Genomic DNA, 17,591 nt, shown 5'->3' with positions numbered 1-17,591 from the left:
GTGGTAGGCAAATGAGAGTTTTCCCAAGTCAGGTGTGTTAGGTGTTTAAGGCAAGGTAAAGTCCCTTGCAATTACATGGGATTGTTTGTTATTTGGGCTACTGAAAAGCTAAGTGAGTCAGGGTCTTTGCCCTCTTCTTGCTTTTTTCTTATGCTGCTCATGTGCTACAGCTCTTAGAAAATTTCTGGCGAGGCAGATTTACCAGGAATGATGCAGTTATTTTTAGACTGCAGCTGCATTAATTACAGTGACCCTGCTTTATGGAACTTTGGTCATGACTTCTGTTGCTGCATGAATTTTGAAGAGAGTTGTAGTTCTGACAGATTATAAGAAATTTTGATGGAGAAACACTCACAGCATGATTAGGACTTAAAGTCAGAGTGACCATTTTTAATACCTGTGTGTTTTCCTCTTAGCTGCTGTCTTAGGAGACTAGGGATCTTTCTCATCAGTGAGTATGCTTCTTTTTCTTGCTCTGTGAGCCTGGTCTTCTCCTGTTGCGAAGTGTCTCCTTTGACAGCCTATAACGTGTGCCAAATCATTGGCCTCTACCTCTGTCACAGTAATTACTTCAGAGAAAGAGTTCTGCATAAGACATCACACAACATTGAACTGAGGTTGATGAGATGCAGTCGCAACAGAGTGCTGAAGCTGCCCTAGGCAGGTCTATAAAAAGGGCTTTGTTCTGTAGGGAAATTCTGTAGACTGATGAGTTGGATAGTTTAAAGCATTTAGTGAGCCCCCGTAGTTACTGCAGATCATTGAAATGGAATACAAATATAAGGCTCTTCAGGAAGGAATTCCTAATGAGACTTCAGTTGTTTCACATCCAGAAATGTGAATACTACCTTAGTATTTTGTGGGACTGTCACAGGATACATTGATCTTACTTGTGGCTAATTCCATCCCATTTCTTTAGGAGATGATGAGCAAAGTGATTGGTTTTATGAAGGAGAATGTGTTCCAGGATTCACTGTCCCCAACCTTCTTCCCAAGTGGGGAGCTGACCACCGATCTGAAGTGGAGCGGATTGACTCAGGCCTGGACAAGCTCTCGGATTCCACGTTCCTTTTGCCCTCACGGCCAGCTCAGAGAGGTGAGGTCCGTAAGGAATGCCATAAGTTTGAGAACTTTTAATGTTATGGCAAGAGTAGATTCTGTTCACAGGCGCTGCAATTTAAATGCATATTAGTGGTATGGGGTTTTTTTTCATGATCCAATCAGAAATAGCTGCACTACTGGAGAGGAGACTAAAATAGCAGCTGCCCACATTCTTGAGTCTTTTTTTTTTTTTTTTTTTTAAATAGAAATTTTATTTGATTTGTGAATAAATGGGCATATCTGCCTCTTGCAGATTGGGAAATGAGGGACAGAGGATCTGAGTTGACCACTGAACTGTTTTCCCTGGTGGTTTTGTCAGGAAAAATCTTCTGTATTCATTGCTCAGTTTTTCTGGATTTGGTTTTCAGGATTTCATGCTCGCTTGAATCGCCTTCCAGGAGCTGCTGCCCGTTGTCTCCGAAAAGGTCGGAGGAGGCTTGTTGGCAAGGTATTACCTCTTGCAAGATAATAATTTTGTATTTCCAATGCTGATCTGTCCTGAAGTACTATTCTAAGATATCATGTGGATCGTTTTCTGCAGAAAGAGGCCACTTACAGTTTTTTTCATGTATTGTTTGATCTGTTTAACTGCTTTGACTGCCAGAAGTCGATTGAGCAACTAAATGGATTTTAAGGCAGGTTTGGAGTGGCAAAGACAGTTGATCAGTGCGAAAAGCAGTATGAAAGGAGGTCTGATGATGAATGACATGGAGCATAAATATCAAGAAGCTGTAGACAGAGCGTAGGGGAAAATGATGGTGGCATAAGACTTGTGCATGCTCATAATCTGAGACTACAAGGGCAGAGAAGTGACTCAAAGGTGACGGAAGGCCAAATTTTAGATAGGGAAGCAGACTGATATGAATGGCAGCAAAGGAAGGTGGTTTTAGCAGTTGCATTTTTAGTGGGAAGACAGAAGAATAAAAGGGTATATGCAGTAATGCAGACAATGCTACCCAAAGCCATTTACTAGGTTTATTCTATGTAGAGCAAACAACAAAAACTATTAGTCCTGTTTCTAAAGGAATAAACAATACTTTGTGATGCCTGTCTAAAAGAGGGAGGGATATGTCCAGTTGGGTCTAGATCTTGGAGTGTTAGGTGCTGCTGGCTGTTGCAAAAGATGTTTCTGAGAAGGAAGGTGTTGGCTGTGTTTGGCTTTCCTTTTATTGGGATGTGCTCTGTGCTTTTGAAAATATTGGCATATGTTCTGAGCTGACTGGCTTCAGCGGGTCTGTCAGCGAGGTGTGTTAGAGAGGCCAGGAGTGTGACTTCTTCTTTCTGTTCAGTCACACTTGAAAAATCCTTGTTTGCCCCTTCTTTCATCCACTCACCTTGCTTAGTTGTAACCAGATTTAAAATACGAATCCCCAGCTGGCAAGAGCCCTGCTTTGGGTAGGGTTCCTCGGGCCACCTGCACGTGGCTGGGCCTGTTGGTGGCACCTCTAATGATCCAAATGAGAAGGATAATATTTACTTGTTTAATTCATCTTCATCACCTTAAAGGGATCTTTGTCATTTGCAGCGGAGGTCACTGCTCCCCCTTCCCCATCTCTCTCTAAATTGTAATCATAAATAATGAGTTTCATTCAGAGCTCCCCGCCAGCGAGCTGCTAATTACCAAAAGTATGGCTTGTAATTTACACAGTAATAAACGGTAAATTTAAACATTACGGCACTTTAAGTTAATAATTTTCCTGCTGTAACAAATAGTCCATCTTTCACCCCTGCTGCTACAACTGCCCCCAAACTTTGAGTATGTTTCGCCTGTGTGCCTTGCACAAGCAAATCTTAACCTGTGAAAGCCTTTTACCCTCATCTTCAGATCCTTCCTGCAAACTATGTTTCTTTCTTGGAGGTAGTAGCTATGCAGACATGAGTAGCTGGTGCTTTAGGCAGTGTGTGTACGTGTAAGCCAGCATCAAGCACATACACAGGGCAGTGTCCTCCAGAGGAAAGTGTGTTCCCAGAGCAAGTTCCTTCTCCTAGGACCTACCTTTTCTTTAGCTGCTAGAGGTTCTGCTGCTTTCAGAAAGGGCAAAATCTTCATGCATGAAACAAGTTTCATTCACCTGTAGTTGCTGAATCCCTGTTCTTAGTATGACAGTGTCATGTCCTGTCTCTCAGCCTATTTCTGGCCCAGCTGACCCCAGCAACCTGGAAATAAGTGCTGCTCAGCTATTTCCCTTGTTATTGACTGCATTCTCATGCTGCATACTTTGTATTGGTCCAGTCCTCAGTGTGCCCTGGGCAACCAACTGTCATCACTAAAATAATAAAAAACAAGCCCCACCAATAAAACAGAGTTATTTTCTAATTAGTTAAATCAGCTCAATTGTGGCTCTAAAAGGAGAGGATGAATATGTTTAGTTGAGAGTGGGAAGACAAAGATGTGGCCCAGGGGAGTAAGATCTGTTCTTACTGGCAGCAGCAAACTATTATGCCTACTCACTGTGTGAGAATCTGCAACCTTTTACCTGTCTTTGTGTTTCAGGAGACCTCCATGAGCACTCTGGGCACCGAGAGGCTAGGTCATATTGTTAGTGATCCACGCCAGAAAGAGTAAGGCCCTTAACAGCTGTTGTGTAGAACTTTGGGAAGGGTGGAAGAACTATAGTTCCCTTCTGGGACTGAAGGGAACAAAGTGCCGGGTGGTAACTTAGGTATACAGTAACCTGTGAAATGGGAGACAGTCTTCTACTGATGGCTTCTCGGTTTTCTTTTTTGCAATTGCTGACTTTCCTTTCGTAAGGCTGCCCCATTGTGTGGACTCTGCTGAAATGTCCCTTCGGTTACAGTCAGCTTTTTCTTTCCTCCTGCCTTACAACATGCCGTTGCAATAACTGCAGATCTTCTGCACAGTATGAGAAGACTGAGCCCTACATATTGGTTTTTTAAAAAGCTTCAGTGTGGAGTCATGCTATGGGCACATACCCAGACTGCAGAAATGATGCTGACAGGGCAGCCGCGAAATTGCTTTCTCTTTCTCTGATGTTCTGTCTCTTTCCCCAATTAGCATATTTAAATTGTAGTCAGCACAAGAAATAGTTATGATGCCTATCCTTTGGCATCCCTCCAGTGTTGCTTTTGTTGGGCAATGGATAGGTAAGAATGTAGGCTGGACCCACTGCATTCTTGACTAGTGCAGTGGGTCCACCCCTCACCAAGTGTTGGTATCCAGTTTTCTTCCTTAGATCTGTAATTCGTTGTTTTTAATGAGTCCTGCTGATGTTTAATCTTTCTCCTTCTCTCTCTGTCTTTGTGCTTTCTGTCCCTCTTCTCTCTTTATCCCCAACCGTCCCCTGCTCCCTGTGTTCATTCCTTCTTTGGCGTTGCTCCCTCCTGTCCTTCCGACTCTGCCTCCTTCTAGTTTTTGGTTACCGTCCATGGGGAAGAGAGATCGCAACCAGGTAAGCTGACTCTGCTCTGCCTTTTTTATTTTCTTGGTTTCCTTCTCTCTAGAAAGAACAAAGTGCCGGCTTCTGATTTCCCACACACTGTGGCCTGTGCACATGAGGTAAGGCAGCCCTGTCCCTTCTCATTTTGTTAACTGATGTCTTCTGGGTTTTGAACACAATCCATGTCTTGGGCATTATATTGTCTATTTAAACTGAATAGCTCAGGAACTCCTTTTGTTTATCTTCCTGTTTCAGGTTAGTGTAGGCCATCCTTTTTGACAATGGGTTGGAGGGAAAATGCCGCTTGGTAGGAGAAGCTTTGACCTCTCAAAATTCCATAAGAATTGGAACCTTTTTCTCTTTTTAAATGCTTTGTTTTGCCTTGTTTGGCTCAGGCTTCTACCTGATAGTCTCATCAACAGGGAATGGAAAAAAATTTGATCTGATTGTAGTTAAATGGCAGCTATAACAGGAAAATGTAAGAGGTAATAAGTGAGAGAAGTAGGCATTCTTGTAACTGAACTGTATTCTCCAGTAAGTCTTTCATAGCTTCAGTGCTAGGAGGCTTTTTTACTGAAGATGTAAGAGCTCAGGTTCTTAACAGCAGAAAGCAAAAGGATCTTCCATTTGAGCAGTCATGTTGTAACATGGTTCCTAGCCATGCCCACCCCTTTCTGTTCCTTTACAAGTTGGTTTTTGGTTGGTGAGCAGTAGGATCGAAATCCATTTTCTCCTTCAGGTGATTAAAAGTACATATATGGCAAGAAATAATTTTCAGGTCTTTGTGCAACTGTGTATTTTCTATTAATGAGAGCATTTCACATACTGCTTTTACATTGCTAAAAGAAAGAATGATAACTACATAAGCTTTAAAATGACCAATATAAATTACTTTTGTTTTTCTTAATTGAACTTGAATTGGCTACGGAGGCTTACTAGTGATTCTCCCCTACTGTGCAGCTGCAGTGTTACTTCACTGGCAGTGAACTAACAGTCCAGCTTAAGGAGGAGCTCCCCAACAGCAGCAGCTTTGTGGTGCATAGTGCCTCTTCTTTCTCAGAAAGGTTGAAGGTAAAGGCCTAGGACTGAGTTCTAGAGTTGCAAATAGCTTTTATGATGAGTCCTGCTACAGCTGTGGATTATTAGTTTGTCCTTATTTAAAACGCATCAGTAATCCTAGTAATACAAGAAGAGTGTTCTGAAGATTGGTGTAGTACTTTGCAAAGCAGACGGAAATTAATTTCCTGCTTGAAGTGTGAATTATGAATAAAGAGGAAATGCTGAATGGAAGTGTGATGCAGGTACCCCAGAGAAACTATCAGTCTAAACCTTCTATTTGCATATTGAGCAAAGTTTGCTTCATGCATTGATTGACTAGATTATTCCATTTCTGTCCTGACCTTTAAAAAGAAAAACAACTTAAGAGTTGCATCTTCTACAAAAAGCTGTTTTGCACAGGTTTGGTGCTTTCACGATTTGTCTAGTCTTAGGATCTAAGATTAGCCTGGCTCTGCAGTGTTTGAGAAACCTGTTTTAAGCAGTTTGCAAAGAAACCTTGTGAGGTGGGTTGGGAGTGGGAGGAGCAGGTCACTTGCTGTGGAATGAATTGAGGGTGCATTGTGAACTGAGCCTGGTGGGCCCAAGTCTTTTAGAAGTTTGTTTCAGTGATCCATGCAACCGTAGAGAATACTGGAACTTCTCTGTGGGAAGTGGGAAGAAACTGACATTTCTCTCTACAATGTGATGGTAGACATAGGCTTCCTGAAAGGGAGGCAGACTTTTTGCTTATGGCGTGCAGCAGTAAAGCAGTTTGAGTATGCTTTTAGTCAACCGTCATTTTTAATAATCTAAGTTGAAAGAGGAGCATGCTTATAATGCTGTCTGTTGTGAGAAGATGGTTGAGATTTGCTGTTGCAGCCTGTGCTAGCCTTTTGTCTGAAGTGAGAGTCAGTTCTCACCTCGTCTCACCCCTTGATGTGTCAGAAAGGTCTCCTTATACTGTATGAACAACTACAGGGAATAGATCTGAGTAGCTGTATCTGGAGACTATTTCTTTTAATGCTTTGATTAAATAAAATCTCTTGACTTTCCAGTTCAATCCATTATCTCCTCTGTACTCTCTGGATGTGCTTGCTGATGCTTCCCACCGAAGATGCTCACCAGCACACTGCACTGCCAGGTAACTCCTTTGCTCTGCTCTGTTGGGGTTGTCTCACTTCCCTGCCATGGTTATCTTCAGTAGTACTATGTGGTCTGAACGATGCTTATGGACCTGGAAGTTAATGTGCTTTTCCCTAGGAAGCCTGTGTTCAAACTTAGCATAAAACATATGGGTGCAGGTTTTTTGAGAGTCTCAATACACCAAGTGCTTACAGTATATGAAACAGTGTATGACAGACAGGCACAACATGCTGTGCTTTTAGAAGTAAACATGATCTGTTCTAGATTGTGGGTTGCTGCAAGACTGTTGTGTAGCTACAAATGGGCACAGTGTTGTTGCCCACTATTCAAATCAGAACAAGATGAGAGGCAAAGTGCTGACAAGCTTGTGTGGTTGACATGCTGAGGCATTTTGGCATCCTGGGTGCCTAAAATATACCCTCTAGGCAGATTCAGATCTCACCTGAGGTGATTTGAAAAATCATGGCAGTCAGGTGATGTTCCTGACGACTGGAAAAAGGGAAATATAACCCCCATTTCAAGAAGGGGAAAATGGAAGACCCAGGGAACTACAGACCAGTCAGTCTGACCTCTGTGCCTGGCAAAATCTTGGAGCAGATTCTCCTGGAAAGCATGCTAAGGCACATGAAAAACAACGAGATGGTTGGTGACAGCCAACATGGCTTCGCTAAGGGGAAATCCCGCCTGACCAATTTGGTGGCCTTCTATGATGGGGCTACAGAACTAATGGACAGTGGCAGAGCAGTTGACATCATCTACCTGGGCCTGTGCAAAGCGTTCGACACTGTCCCGCATGACATCCTTGTCTCTAAATTGGAGAGACATCAATTCGATGGATGGATCACTCAGTGAGTAAAGAACTGGCTCGATGGCCGTGCGCAAAGAGTTGTGGTCAATGGCTCAATGTCCAGTTGGAAACCAGTAACAAGTGGTGTCCCTCAGGGATCGGTGTTGGGACCGGTCCTGTTCAACATCTTTGTCAGCGACATGGACAGTGGGACTGAGTGCGCCCTCAGCAAGTTTGCCAACGACACCAAGCTGTGCGGTTTGGTTGATACGCTGGAGGGAAGGGATGCCATCCAGAGGGACCTTGACACGCTTGTGAGGTGGGCCGATGCCTCATGAAGTCCAACCAAGCCAAGTGCAAGGTCCTACACCTGGGTCAGGACAATCCCAGGCACAGGTACAGGTTGGGCAGAGAAGAGATTCAGAGCAGCCCTGCGGAGAAGGACTTGGGGGTGTTGGTTGATGAGAAGCTTAACATGAGCTGACTCCAGTGTGCGCTCACAGCCCAGAAAGCCAACTGTATCCTGGGCTGCACCAAAAGAAGCGTGACCAGCAGGTCGAAGGAGGTGATCGTGCCCTCTGCTCTGCTCTCGTGAGACCTCACTTGGAGTACTGTGTACAGTTCTGGTGTCCTCAACATAAGAAGGACATGGAGCTGTTGGAACAGGTCCAGAGGAGGGTCACGGGGATGATAAGGGGGCTGGAGCACCTCCCATATGAAGACAGGCTGAGAGAGTTGGGGCTGTTCAGCCTGGAGAAGAGAAAGCTGCGTGGAGACCTTGTACCAGCCTTCCCGTATCTGAAGGGGGCCTGTAAGGATGCTGGGGAGGGACTCTTCGTTAGGGACTGTAGTGATAGGACAATGAGTAACGGGTTCAAACTTAAACAGCGGAAATTTAGGTTAGATATAAGGAGGAAGTGCTTTACTGTGAGGCACTGGAACAGGTTGCCCTAGGAAGTTGTGAATGCTCCATCCCCAGCAGTGTTCAAGGCCAGGTTGGACAGAGCCTTGGGTGACATGGTTTAGTGTGTGGTGTCCCTGCCCATGGCAGGGGGGTTGGAATTAGATGATCTTAAGGTCCTTTCCAACCCTAACTATTCTATGATTCTATGACCTCTAATGGCTTGGTATCTCTCTCTACTGCTGAAATTCAGATCTTGTCTGGCCAAACACTGAGCCGTATTTGAGTCTGCATAGTTAGGGTTAATATTCTATTCAGGTGCCTTCTGCTGACTAATCCTGAATTAAATTCAAGTGTTGGCCTTGGAGGTGACTCCTGTTCTTGTGCTGCAGGTGACTATCTAAAGGTAAGGTGCCCTTGAGCTTTTTTCCCATGCAAGGAGACAAAGCCTTGCTTGGGGGACAGTTCTGCTTATGTGCTTGCACGAAGGACCAAATCTGAAAGAAACGTCTTGACTTTCAGCTTCATGGCTTGCTTTCCCTTGTTAATTAGCAAATAGAGCATGAAAAATGTACTGAGGTTGTATGTGTCTGAAGGAAAGCTTGGCACCCACCCAGCAAAGCCTCTCCTCCCACTGGCTTCTGCAGGGAGTTTTGTGGTGTCGCACCATGACCTCATGCTGCTGTAGCCGGCATGTTAAAGCTGGATAGGGGGAGGGAGGAAGAAATCAGCTCATAAACAAACAACTGGATGAGAATAAAAAGAATTCAGAAGATTGTGCATCAGCAAATTGGTTGCTTTCTGGGCTTTTGCCCCGCTCTGGGGATGTTTTGTGCCTGTGAAGCAAGAAGACTGGTGTCATTCATTTACAGCTAGGATAACCTTTCTAGAGCCTTGAGTGTTTTACTTGGTGCTCTACAGAAGTTTGTCTTCCAGAAAGGAGAGCTAGACAAATCCTGGTCACAAATTTGAACAGGGCAGAGTCTCTACCTGTATGATCATCAGTAAATGCCCTTTCCAAAGCTGCTGGTTACGGCAAGGGATTTCTAAACCTGGAGGAATCATGTTCGCTTGGTTTGGCTGAATATGTAGTCTAGCTAACCAATGAATATATGCTTAGTTCCTTTCTCTAACGAGCAGGTGACTGCTGTCCTGACTAATCCCTGGTGAATTGTTACAGAATACTGGCAGAGAAGTTGTCTCATCCCAGAGGCAGATGTGTTTTTAAGTGCCTGTAGTTTGAGATAGTAGTTCCTGGTTTTGTGTGAAATGTGCTTAAGAATCTTTATAGGAGAAAAATGTGGGAAGAATGAACATGTTATACAGCCCCATATATCTGGCAAGGATTGAACTTTCTGGTACAAGGTGCTTGCTTTACATAAAGATGCTGCCAAGGGCACAGAAGGAAATTATTCCTTCACAGAAACATTTTTGTGACAATAGTTGGTCTTTAGGTGCTTCAAGAGACAAGCCTATTAGTAGTCCATTTCTTATAGGAGGTTCAGGTGATGTCTGTAAGCACTGTCCAGGAATTGCCCAGTTAACACCGTCTTCTTTTGCCGTGGATGGAGTCAATTTCAGTAGTTTGTGCTTTGGTAATGTTCCTAACAGCTTGCACCTCGTCTTGGAGAAACTCTGCTCAGAAATTTGTCAGAATGGCTTGTCGGGGGGGCATTAATCCCCTGAGAACTATATGAAGTGTATTAGAGAAGAAACTCTTGATGTTGTGGACATCTTATTTTTTCAATCTGATGCCTCTACTGTGCCATGCAAAATTACCTCGCTCTGCTTAGTTTCTGCTAACTCAAAGGCAGGTGGAGTCTTTTCTCTCCCATGGAAATGTATTCTTTGTCTCAATGGCAGAGTTTGGTGTAGTTCGTCTGGAAGACTGGCAACCCAGTGCTTTGTTTAAGCAGAGCTGAAGGGTAGAATACTGAGCACAGTTGGGGGTGTTCAAGAACTTCCTCCTTGACCCTGAAAAGCCTATGTGGAGGGTTCCTTGGGAAGTCTTATTTGAAAGGCTGTATAAATTGTACACTACCAAGATTACTTTTCTTGCTTTATGTATGTGATGAGAAGAGATTTCATTCAGAGTGTATGCACAGCACTGGGAATTTCACACCCATCATTAGAAGCCGTTTTGTGTGTGTTGTGACTGTTATCATTAGTGGTATAATTTTATTTTGTGAAGTGAGGAGAGTTTCCTGCTTTCTTGCAGTCCTCCCGAGGGACAGCTGGTGTATTAATTTGCTGTATTGCCTCCTGGCTGTTCCCAGGCTGTTTTTCCTCTTCATCATGGAATTTTTAATGGCCCTGCTGCCTCTTGGGAGGCATGCAAGGAAGAGTACCTCAGGGATCTCTTCCTTTTTTCACATGCCTATAATTACTCTCCTTTACGAGCACAAAGCATTTGCTAATCATGTCTTGTCTGTTAAGGTTTCAGCTTCATGCAGGCTGCTAAAAGCAAGCAAGTAGAGACTTGCGTGGACAGCCCAAGTGATCCTTCCCCTCCTTCTCTTCTGCCCATTTGCCTGTCTTGGAGAAAGGAGTGGTCTGAACAGAATTTTCTTCTTGAACTCTTACTTAAGAGGATTTTGTACAGGCTGAAGTGGAATATCTTATTAGATTTTGGTTATTCAATGGCTCTGTCAGTGGCAAGATGTTATAGGTTGTTGGTTGATGGAGTGTTATTCCCTTAAGGGGAGGGTAAGAGTTTCAAAAGAGCCTAGAGCCAATGTTCCCTTCAATTTCGTTTTGAATAGCAGGTAGAATAAGAGAAGAAGGTAGAAGATAAATTTTCCCTAATGCCATTTATTGTTTGCCTAGCCTTGAAAATAGGATTATGGGTGAAAAACGCAATTAAATGTTCCCACTGGAGGTCATAGGAAGAGTGCGCCTCAGATGGCAAGTAGATGTTGAAGGTGGAGATTTTGAAGAATTATGTTAGAGACCTCTGGAAATTGCTTTGCATGTACTCTCAGTTAACGTTAACTGTAAACCTAGAGTTTAATTGGGTTTAGAAGCAAGTCTGTCATCTTGCCTGGAATACGGGATAAAGATCTAAAGGGGTGAGTGGTCATCTCCTAGTGAACTGCCCCACACCCTGGATTTGGTGGTGCTGTTAGAGTGAAAAGGCCTGAATGTCTCTAATTATAGTTCCATCTCTAGAAATACGCTCATGAAGTAAATCTTGTTCTTTCTCTTCTGTATCTGTGCAGAGATCCTGACATTTCTGCCTCTTACCCAAACATGTGGAAGTACAGGGATTCCATTCAATGTCAAACACTTTCATGTCTTCCTTTGCTAAAGCCTGGCTAATACTCCAGTTGGGGATATAACTGAATTCTTCTGACAGACATGCAGTGAACAACAGCTATCAACCTAGTGTCGCATGCAGTTGTCTGACGCCTAATGCTTCCATTTTGGTGAATCCTAATTCTCTGGAGTGAAAAATAAATTCCCCTTAGCTTCAGAATTTTGTTTACTTGCTATTGCGTTATTCACCTGTAAAGCATGTTGCCATTATCAAATCCATGTACTCAGCACATCTGGCGAATACTGGGACTCTTTCTGGAACAGATATCATGTGATTCAGTATGAAAATTGAGAATGCAGTATATGGGATCACATTGTCTCTGCTTAGAATACTTACATGGAAAACTAGAAGAAAATGTGTTCACTTATATTTGCCACACACAGACTTTCAGTAATGGAATTGCTATGTCATTATAACGCTTAATTGGGGAACAGACAGCTGCTGCATGAAGACCTATGAGACTTGGATGATTTAAGAAGTGAGCTGACCTGTTAGTGATTTTGGAATCTGAAAAGGTGTTCTGGAAGCTCTCCCATGAGGCTCTGCAGGGCAGAGGAGAGACGACTATTCACAGGAAATATCTACAGTGTGATGTGACAGCAGGAGCCACTTGTACGTGTGGAAGCTTTGCATGCAGATCGGATGAGCAACCTGTACTGATTTACACATATTATATGCAGATCAGACTTTGGTGCCCAGCTGGCTTTATAGGCAAAGACGAGGAAGAATTCTGCTTTCAGTATTAATTTTGTGAAGCCACCATCAACAGCCTCAGGTAACACCTCAGGGCTTAGAGCCTTTTATTTGGCCTATGTTTGCTGGGAATGTAGCATCACAACAGCAACAGCAGAGTTGTGTGGAGTTTTAGTAATAGTATCCTTGTTAGAAGGCTGTCTCTGTTAAACATTTGCTTTAACATGAGGATAATAACATCCCTTGTTTGTATGACAGTAGATTAATGGCTGCCTCTCACTTTCACTACATAATCCAAGTGGTTTGCTTCCTCTAAGGATACAGTTGAAATAAAGATTGTTAGTAGACAAGCTGGATGATGTAAGATTACAGTGAGAGGCATACACCCTCAAGTGTGCGATGTGCCTCCAGCCTCCAAGAAGGAGGCAGCTCAGAGGAGACTGTCACAGCTCTGTAATCTTCTCGGAGACCTCTGTTGTGAGTTTAAGATATTTTTTACTCTAAAAAGTGGAGATCGGTTTATAATCCAGACTTTGCTTCACAGATAGTGAATGTTCCAGGGGCCCGATGCTGTTCAATAAGGGTCTTTGTGGGCTGGTGTCTGCTTGTGCTCCATATTGTCTCCCACAGATCATACTGTGAATCCTAATTTTCTGTTGAAACCCTGTGGTGGATGTAAAATAGTGGCAAGCTCCTGTGACCCTAATGTCCAGCACATGGTCACCTTGAACTGGAAGAGTAAGATAGGAGTCCGGTGTCTGCAATTACAGTTCATTTAAAAAAAGAAAAAAGAGTCATAGAACAAATAAGTGGAAAAGGAAGGAAACATTACTTCTGACACATTAGAGACAGCAATGAATCTCAGCTTTCTGCATAGCAAAGCATGCTTTTTCTCCAGTGTGACCTGCATGTAGAATCAGGTACCTAAAGCAACATGTTAAGAACAAGAGACAAATCCATATATCCTGGATAATTTCTTTAGCTTGTGATTTCAAGCAAAAACAAACAAAACCCTAACACTGTCAGAAAGACACTGTAGACTTCTTTTTCAATATAAAATCATTTTTTCTATACATATGTAATTTGTAATTCACTAACTCCCGGCTGTGAGGAGCTGCAGTGTTCGTTGGATATATAGCAGCCGTGAATGTAGCTGCGCTTTGGATCCTGGTTTGTCTCTCCAGGTGTGTTCTACTTTTTCTCTTCCCAGGTTAGAATTTCAGTCCTCTTTAGACTGTAAACTAGGTTTTCACATTAGTCTCTGGTCACCTGGCAGATCCAGCTGTGACTGGGCACTGCACCTTTTTTTTTTCTCTCGTGATGAACCAGCTATAGTCCAAAAGTAACCAGGGAATTAGTTTCTGGTACTGTTTGTGCAACATTGAAGAAAGTATAGAAGCTTAGGAGAGATTAAAAGCAGGTAAAGACCGAGTAAGTACCATTCTAGTTTATTGGTTTAGGCCCAGATCTTTCATCCCACAAAGCTCTGTGCCTCAGAATTCTTCACAGAGGGGCTTGTGACTGCACAAATGTGCATTTTGTGTCAGTCTTTCCTCTCAGCCTTGTTCTGTTCTACTTCAGAGTAATTTTTAAACTGTTCAGAAAAGTTGTTAAGATTCAACTTTGGCAGAAAAGCTAATTCATGCTGACAGCCTGTCAGTGAGATTTTCACAATTTATAGTTCAGCCTGTCCACTGCTATGTTGTGTGCTGCGCATGACCTGACTTTCCTGGTGGTGGTGTTCCTAGGAGTCTGCTGTTAAACTGGGAATCACCAGTTCTATTCTCTTACTGATACAGCACAGGTATGCAAGCTAGTGATTAGAAATTTAGATTGAAAAGTGTGCTACCAACCAAAAAAATTCATATTTTGTATATTATACCTCAGATACCCTTTCAGTCCACATCTTAACGAGGGCTATCATCCCTGCATACATTCTTTTGCTCCTCTCTCTCCCAAGGTACCTACCACCTGGAGATTCCACGAATGCAGATTTATGGTGCCCGTAAAGTGCACCAGCCACTTGAAACTGACCCTTTTACCACCAGGTCAGTCAGAGCCAGTGAGTAATCAATAGGTTCCTGATTTGCTAACTGAAGTGTGGGTGATCAATAAGGGATAAACCTGAATGAAATACATGTTACAGAGACAATTTACGACCTCTGAGCCTCTGTGTTAGACGCAGGGCTGCTAGATGCAGCATCCTTGATGTTAGTCTCCAGCTAGAGTATGATTTGCCTTTACTTTCATAACAAGAAGGGATTTTGAGATTCTCATTCATATTCTGTTCCCCCTCCACCCTCCCTGTAATCATGAGGTAAGGGTAGACATGGTTTGAGCATGGAGCTGAGAGCAGGAACTTTTATTTGAAATCCAGTTTGTAACATTTGTGACCTGGGAAAGGTTACATAAAGTCTCTTAGAAATTGATAGTGTATACTTCTTTCCTGGTCTGTACTGATTCTCCACCAAGGATCAGATGGCTAATGTTGGTGTAAGTTCGTAAAATTAAAAAGAGTACCTTATTATTATGGAATAAAATGAGTTGGATTATTGTATATAATTTTGTAGTCGTCTAGTTAGTAATTTAATACTGTGTCACTGATGCAAAATAAAAAACTGAAGTTCCACTTGATTGAGGCTATCTTTTCCTTGGGCTATGTGTGTGCCTAGGTGTTTCAGATTACATGGTGGGACTGCAAAAATGCTGTATAGCCACTATCTTCATCATTTACTAAAGCAGTTTTTAACATATGTGAAGTCACTTAGAGGTTGGTCACTTATGTGTACAAACTCGAGATTTGAATATGTGGTTTATAGGTGTGCTGGTATTTTTGAAAGCCTTTGTTTAGTTCATGTGTTCAGGAGACTCCTGTGTCTGGCTACATTAACATGCATTCCCAGATTTGAAAAACATGCTGTCAGTGAAACTTAGCACAATTTAAATTTTTTTGAAGCTATTCCTTAATGTCAAACTTAGATGACAGATTTTTTTAGACTTCTTGTAGAACTTTTGAATTTTAGTTGAGAGGACAGAAAACTAGATAGTTCTTTCTTTGTGGCTGTGCTTTGTTACAGGTAAGTAAGTAGACCCAGCAGCATTCAAACAATTTATAGTCTTGACAGGTATGGGAAATATTTTTGTATTCCCTACACTATTCTGTATCGCTACAAGAGTACACTTTGGTTTTGCATGAATACAGTGTCTAAAATTGTATATATTATAAATATACTGCTATGCTGCCTTTTTCTTTTTTTCTTTTTTTTTTTTAAAGGTTTTGTAGATTTTGGCATGGAAATACAAAGCCGTAAACTTTGCCTTTTGTTATTTGCAGATTTCAGTACTTGATAAATGTGTTTGTTAAACTTTCAGGATTTTTTTTGTTAATCAAATAACAGGCTTTAAAGACACAGAAGCTTTTCAGCGCTTAATCGTCAAAATTCATGTGGATCCAATCTTTGCACCATGTAAGCACTTCACAACCTTATTTGCATTTTAGTTCTGCATTTTGCACGTCAGATTTGATGCAGAGAGTGACCAAGGAACTTGCGAAAGAAACTCAGATATCTCGGACAAAGCAGGGATTTGAACACAGTATCATTGCTAAATTATGCATTTTTATTCATTATGGATTGTATTTGAGAAAGTTCTGTGGTTTGATCCCAAGACTGTCTTTTCTGAATAAAACTTCTCTTCTTCCTCCGTCTAGAACTTGGAGAAGTGCTCAGTTCAAGTCAGTCCCAACAATGCAGGTTTCTTCTTAGTTGGCAAATGGTCAAACTGAAGTGGTCATCAGTAGGCTTCGGACTTAGCAGTTACTGTGACTGGTCGTGCCTCTCAGCCTGTTTACAGGTGCAGAAAGGCTGTATTGCCATCAGCCAGTTCAGCTGTTGTCACAGCACTTTGATAAGGAAATAATAATTTTGAAAATGCATCAGACTGTTTTGCGTTCCTAACTTTATGAACTTACTACTGTAGTGGAAACAATATGCATGGACAGTTGCAATATGGGTACCCTACTGAATAGGTTGGAGGGTGATTGGCCAGTGTCTTACAGGAAAGTGATACTAGAACAAAGTTTTACTTGTTTTCATTTCTCTATAGGCAAGCAAATGTACACCTGGGACCACCATGTTCAAGGGACATCAAGAGGAAACGAAAGCCAGCTGCAACCTCCATGTCCAGCCCAACATCAGGTAACCTGATATCTGCTTGCCAGCATTTCTGAAGTCTCTCTTGAGCAAAGTGCCAGTCACAATAGTCAAAAGCATTACCTTGATTTGAAACTAATGAAACGTGTGTGAGGAAGGCAACATGTGAGAGACAATATCACTGGTTTTTCATAGCATCAAAAGCTGCCTACTAAAATGGCACTATGGCATGTTAATATAATTTACAGTGCTTCATTATACAGTGGGTAATATTATGTTTCTTCATAAGGTGTTATTTCCACCATTCCTAGATTATACAGTACATGGTAATAAGGAGGTGATCGTTGTTCATGGTGTGTTCCTTCAGTGTTGAGCTGACATTAGCTGGTGGCTCTGGTGCCCTTTTTCAGGGTGTTTTCAGGCACTTCTCCAGTAACAGAAATCTGGCATTGTATCATCGCTGAGTGAGGCCACCTATTGCCTGGGAGCTGTCTTAGTCTTATGAATGAAAATTGTAACTTTTTTCTTGCTCTGGGGATGTACTAATTAAAATGCTGGTTTATTTTCATGTGGCATATTTCTGGAAAGAGACTGATTACTTACCAGAATCTGAAGAAGTTTTATTCTGCAGACCACAGAGTGGTTTAGGAGACTTTTCTCTGGCTCTCACCCTACCCTCTCTTGAAATATTTTGCCTGCTATCAAGTGACCCATGTTCTTCCAACTAGCTTATTAAAAAATTGTTATTGTAATCCAGTAATAATGTGGTGGATAAGCTCATGGGAAAAATGGTGGTGTGAAAACAGTGGGGAAGACCAAAAGAACTGGTGATGAATAGGAGAAATGAAGTTCAGGTTTCTTCCTTAGGCTGGTGGATAGCCAGTAGAATAATGAAGTAGGGAAGTAAGTTGTGCTAGCTCTCCAGGCCACAGATCTGGATTACAGACTGACCGAAAGGTTCTGTATTAAAAATTGAGAGAAAAAAAAAAAAATTATAGATCTGTTGCTCAGCAAAAGTAATCTGTTATTGACTGTTTATTTAGGATATTCTTTCCTGGCTTTT

General features: G+C 42.2%; 1 protein-coding gene across 12 annotated transcripts in view; it reads left to right on the top strand.

Annotated features, from left to right (window-relative positions):
* GPATCH2L (G-patch domain containing 2 like) overlaps positions 1 to 17,591 on the top strand; it is a 46,398-nt gene that overhangs the window by 10,350 nt on the left and 18,457 nt on the right. For 5 of the 12 annotated variants that reach the window (XM_030482536.1, XM_030482538.1, XM_030482534.1 and 2 more), the window contains 6 exons: positions 920 to 1,096; positions 1,470 to 1,549; positions 3,596 to 3,663; positions 4,564 to 4,618; positions 6,593 to 6,678; positions 16,482 to 16,573. In XM_030482536.1, the coding sequence (XP_030338396.1) occupies positions 920 to 1,096; positions 1,470 to 1,549; positions 3,596 to 3,663; positions 4,564 to 4,618; positions 6,593 to 6,678; positions 16,482 to 16,573 (558 nt within the window). Of the gene's footprint in view, positions 1 to 919; positions 1,097 to 1,469; positions 1,550 to 3,595; positions 3,664 to 4,471; positions 4,512 to 4,563; positions 4,619 to 6,592; positions 6,679 to 12,364; positions 16,574 to 17,591 lie in introns of all 12 variants that reach the window. The other 7 variants (XM_030482541.1, XM_030482539.1, XM_030482540.1 and 4 more) reach the window with 5 other exon arrangements.

This window comes from Strigops habroptila, chromosome 4 (genome assembly GCF_004027225.2).
Source record: "Strigops habroptila isolate Jane chromosome 4, bStrHab1.2.pri, whole genome shotgun sequence".
Lineage (NCBI taxonomy): Eukaryota > Metazoa > Chordata > Aves > Psittaciformes > Psittacidae > Strigops > Strigops habroptila.
The sequence above is the reverse complement of the archived record's forward strand: the minus strand, read 5'-3'. Positions and strand labels throughout refer to the sequence as shown.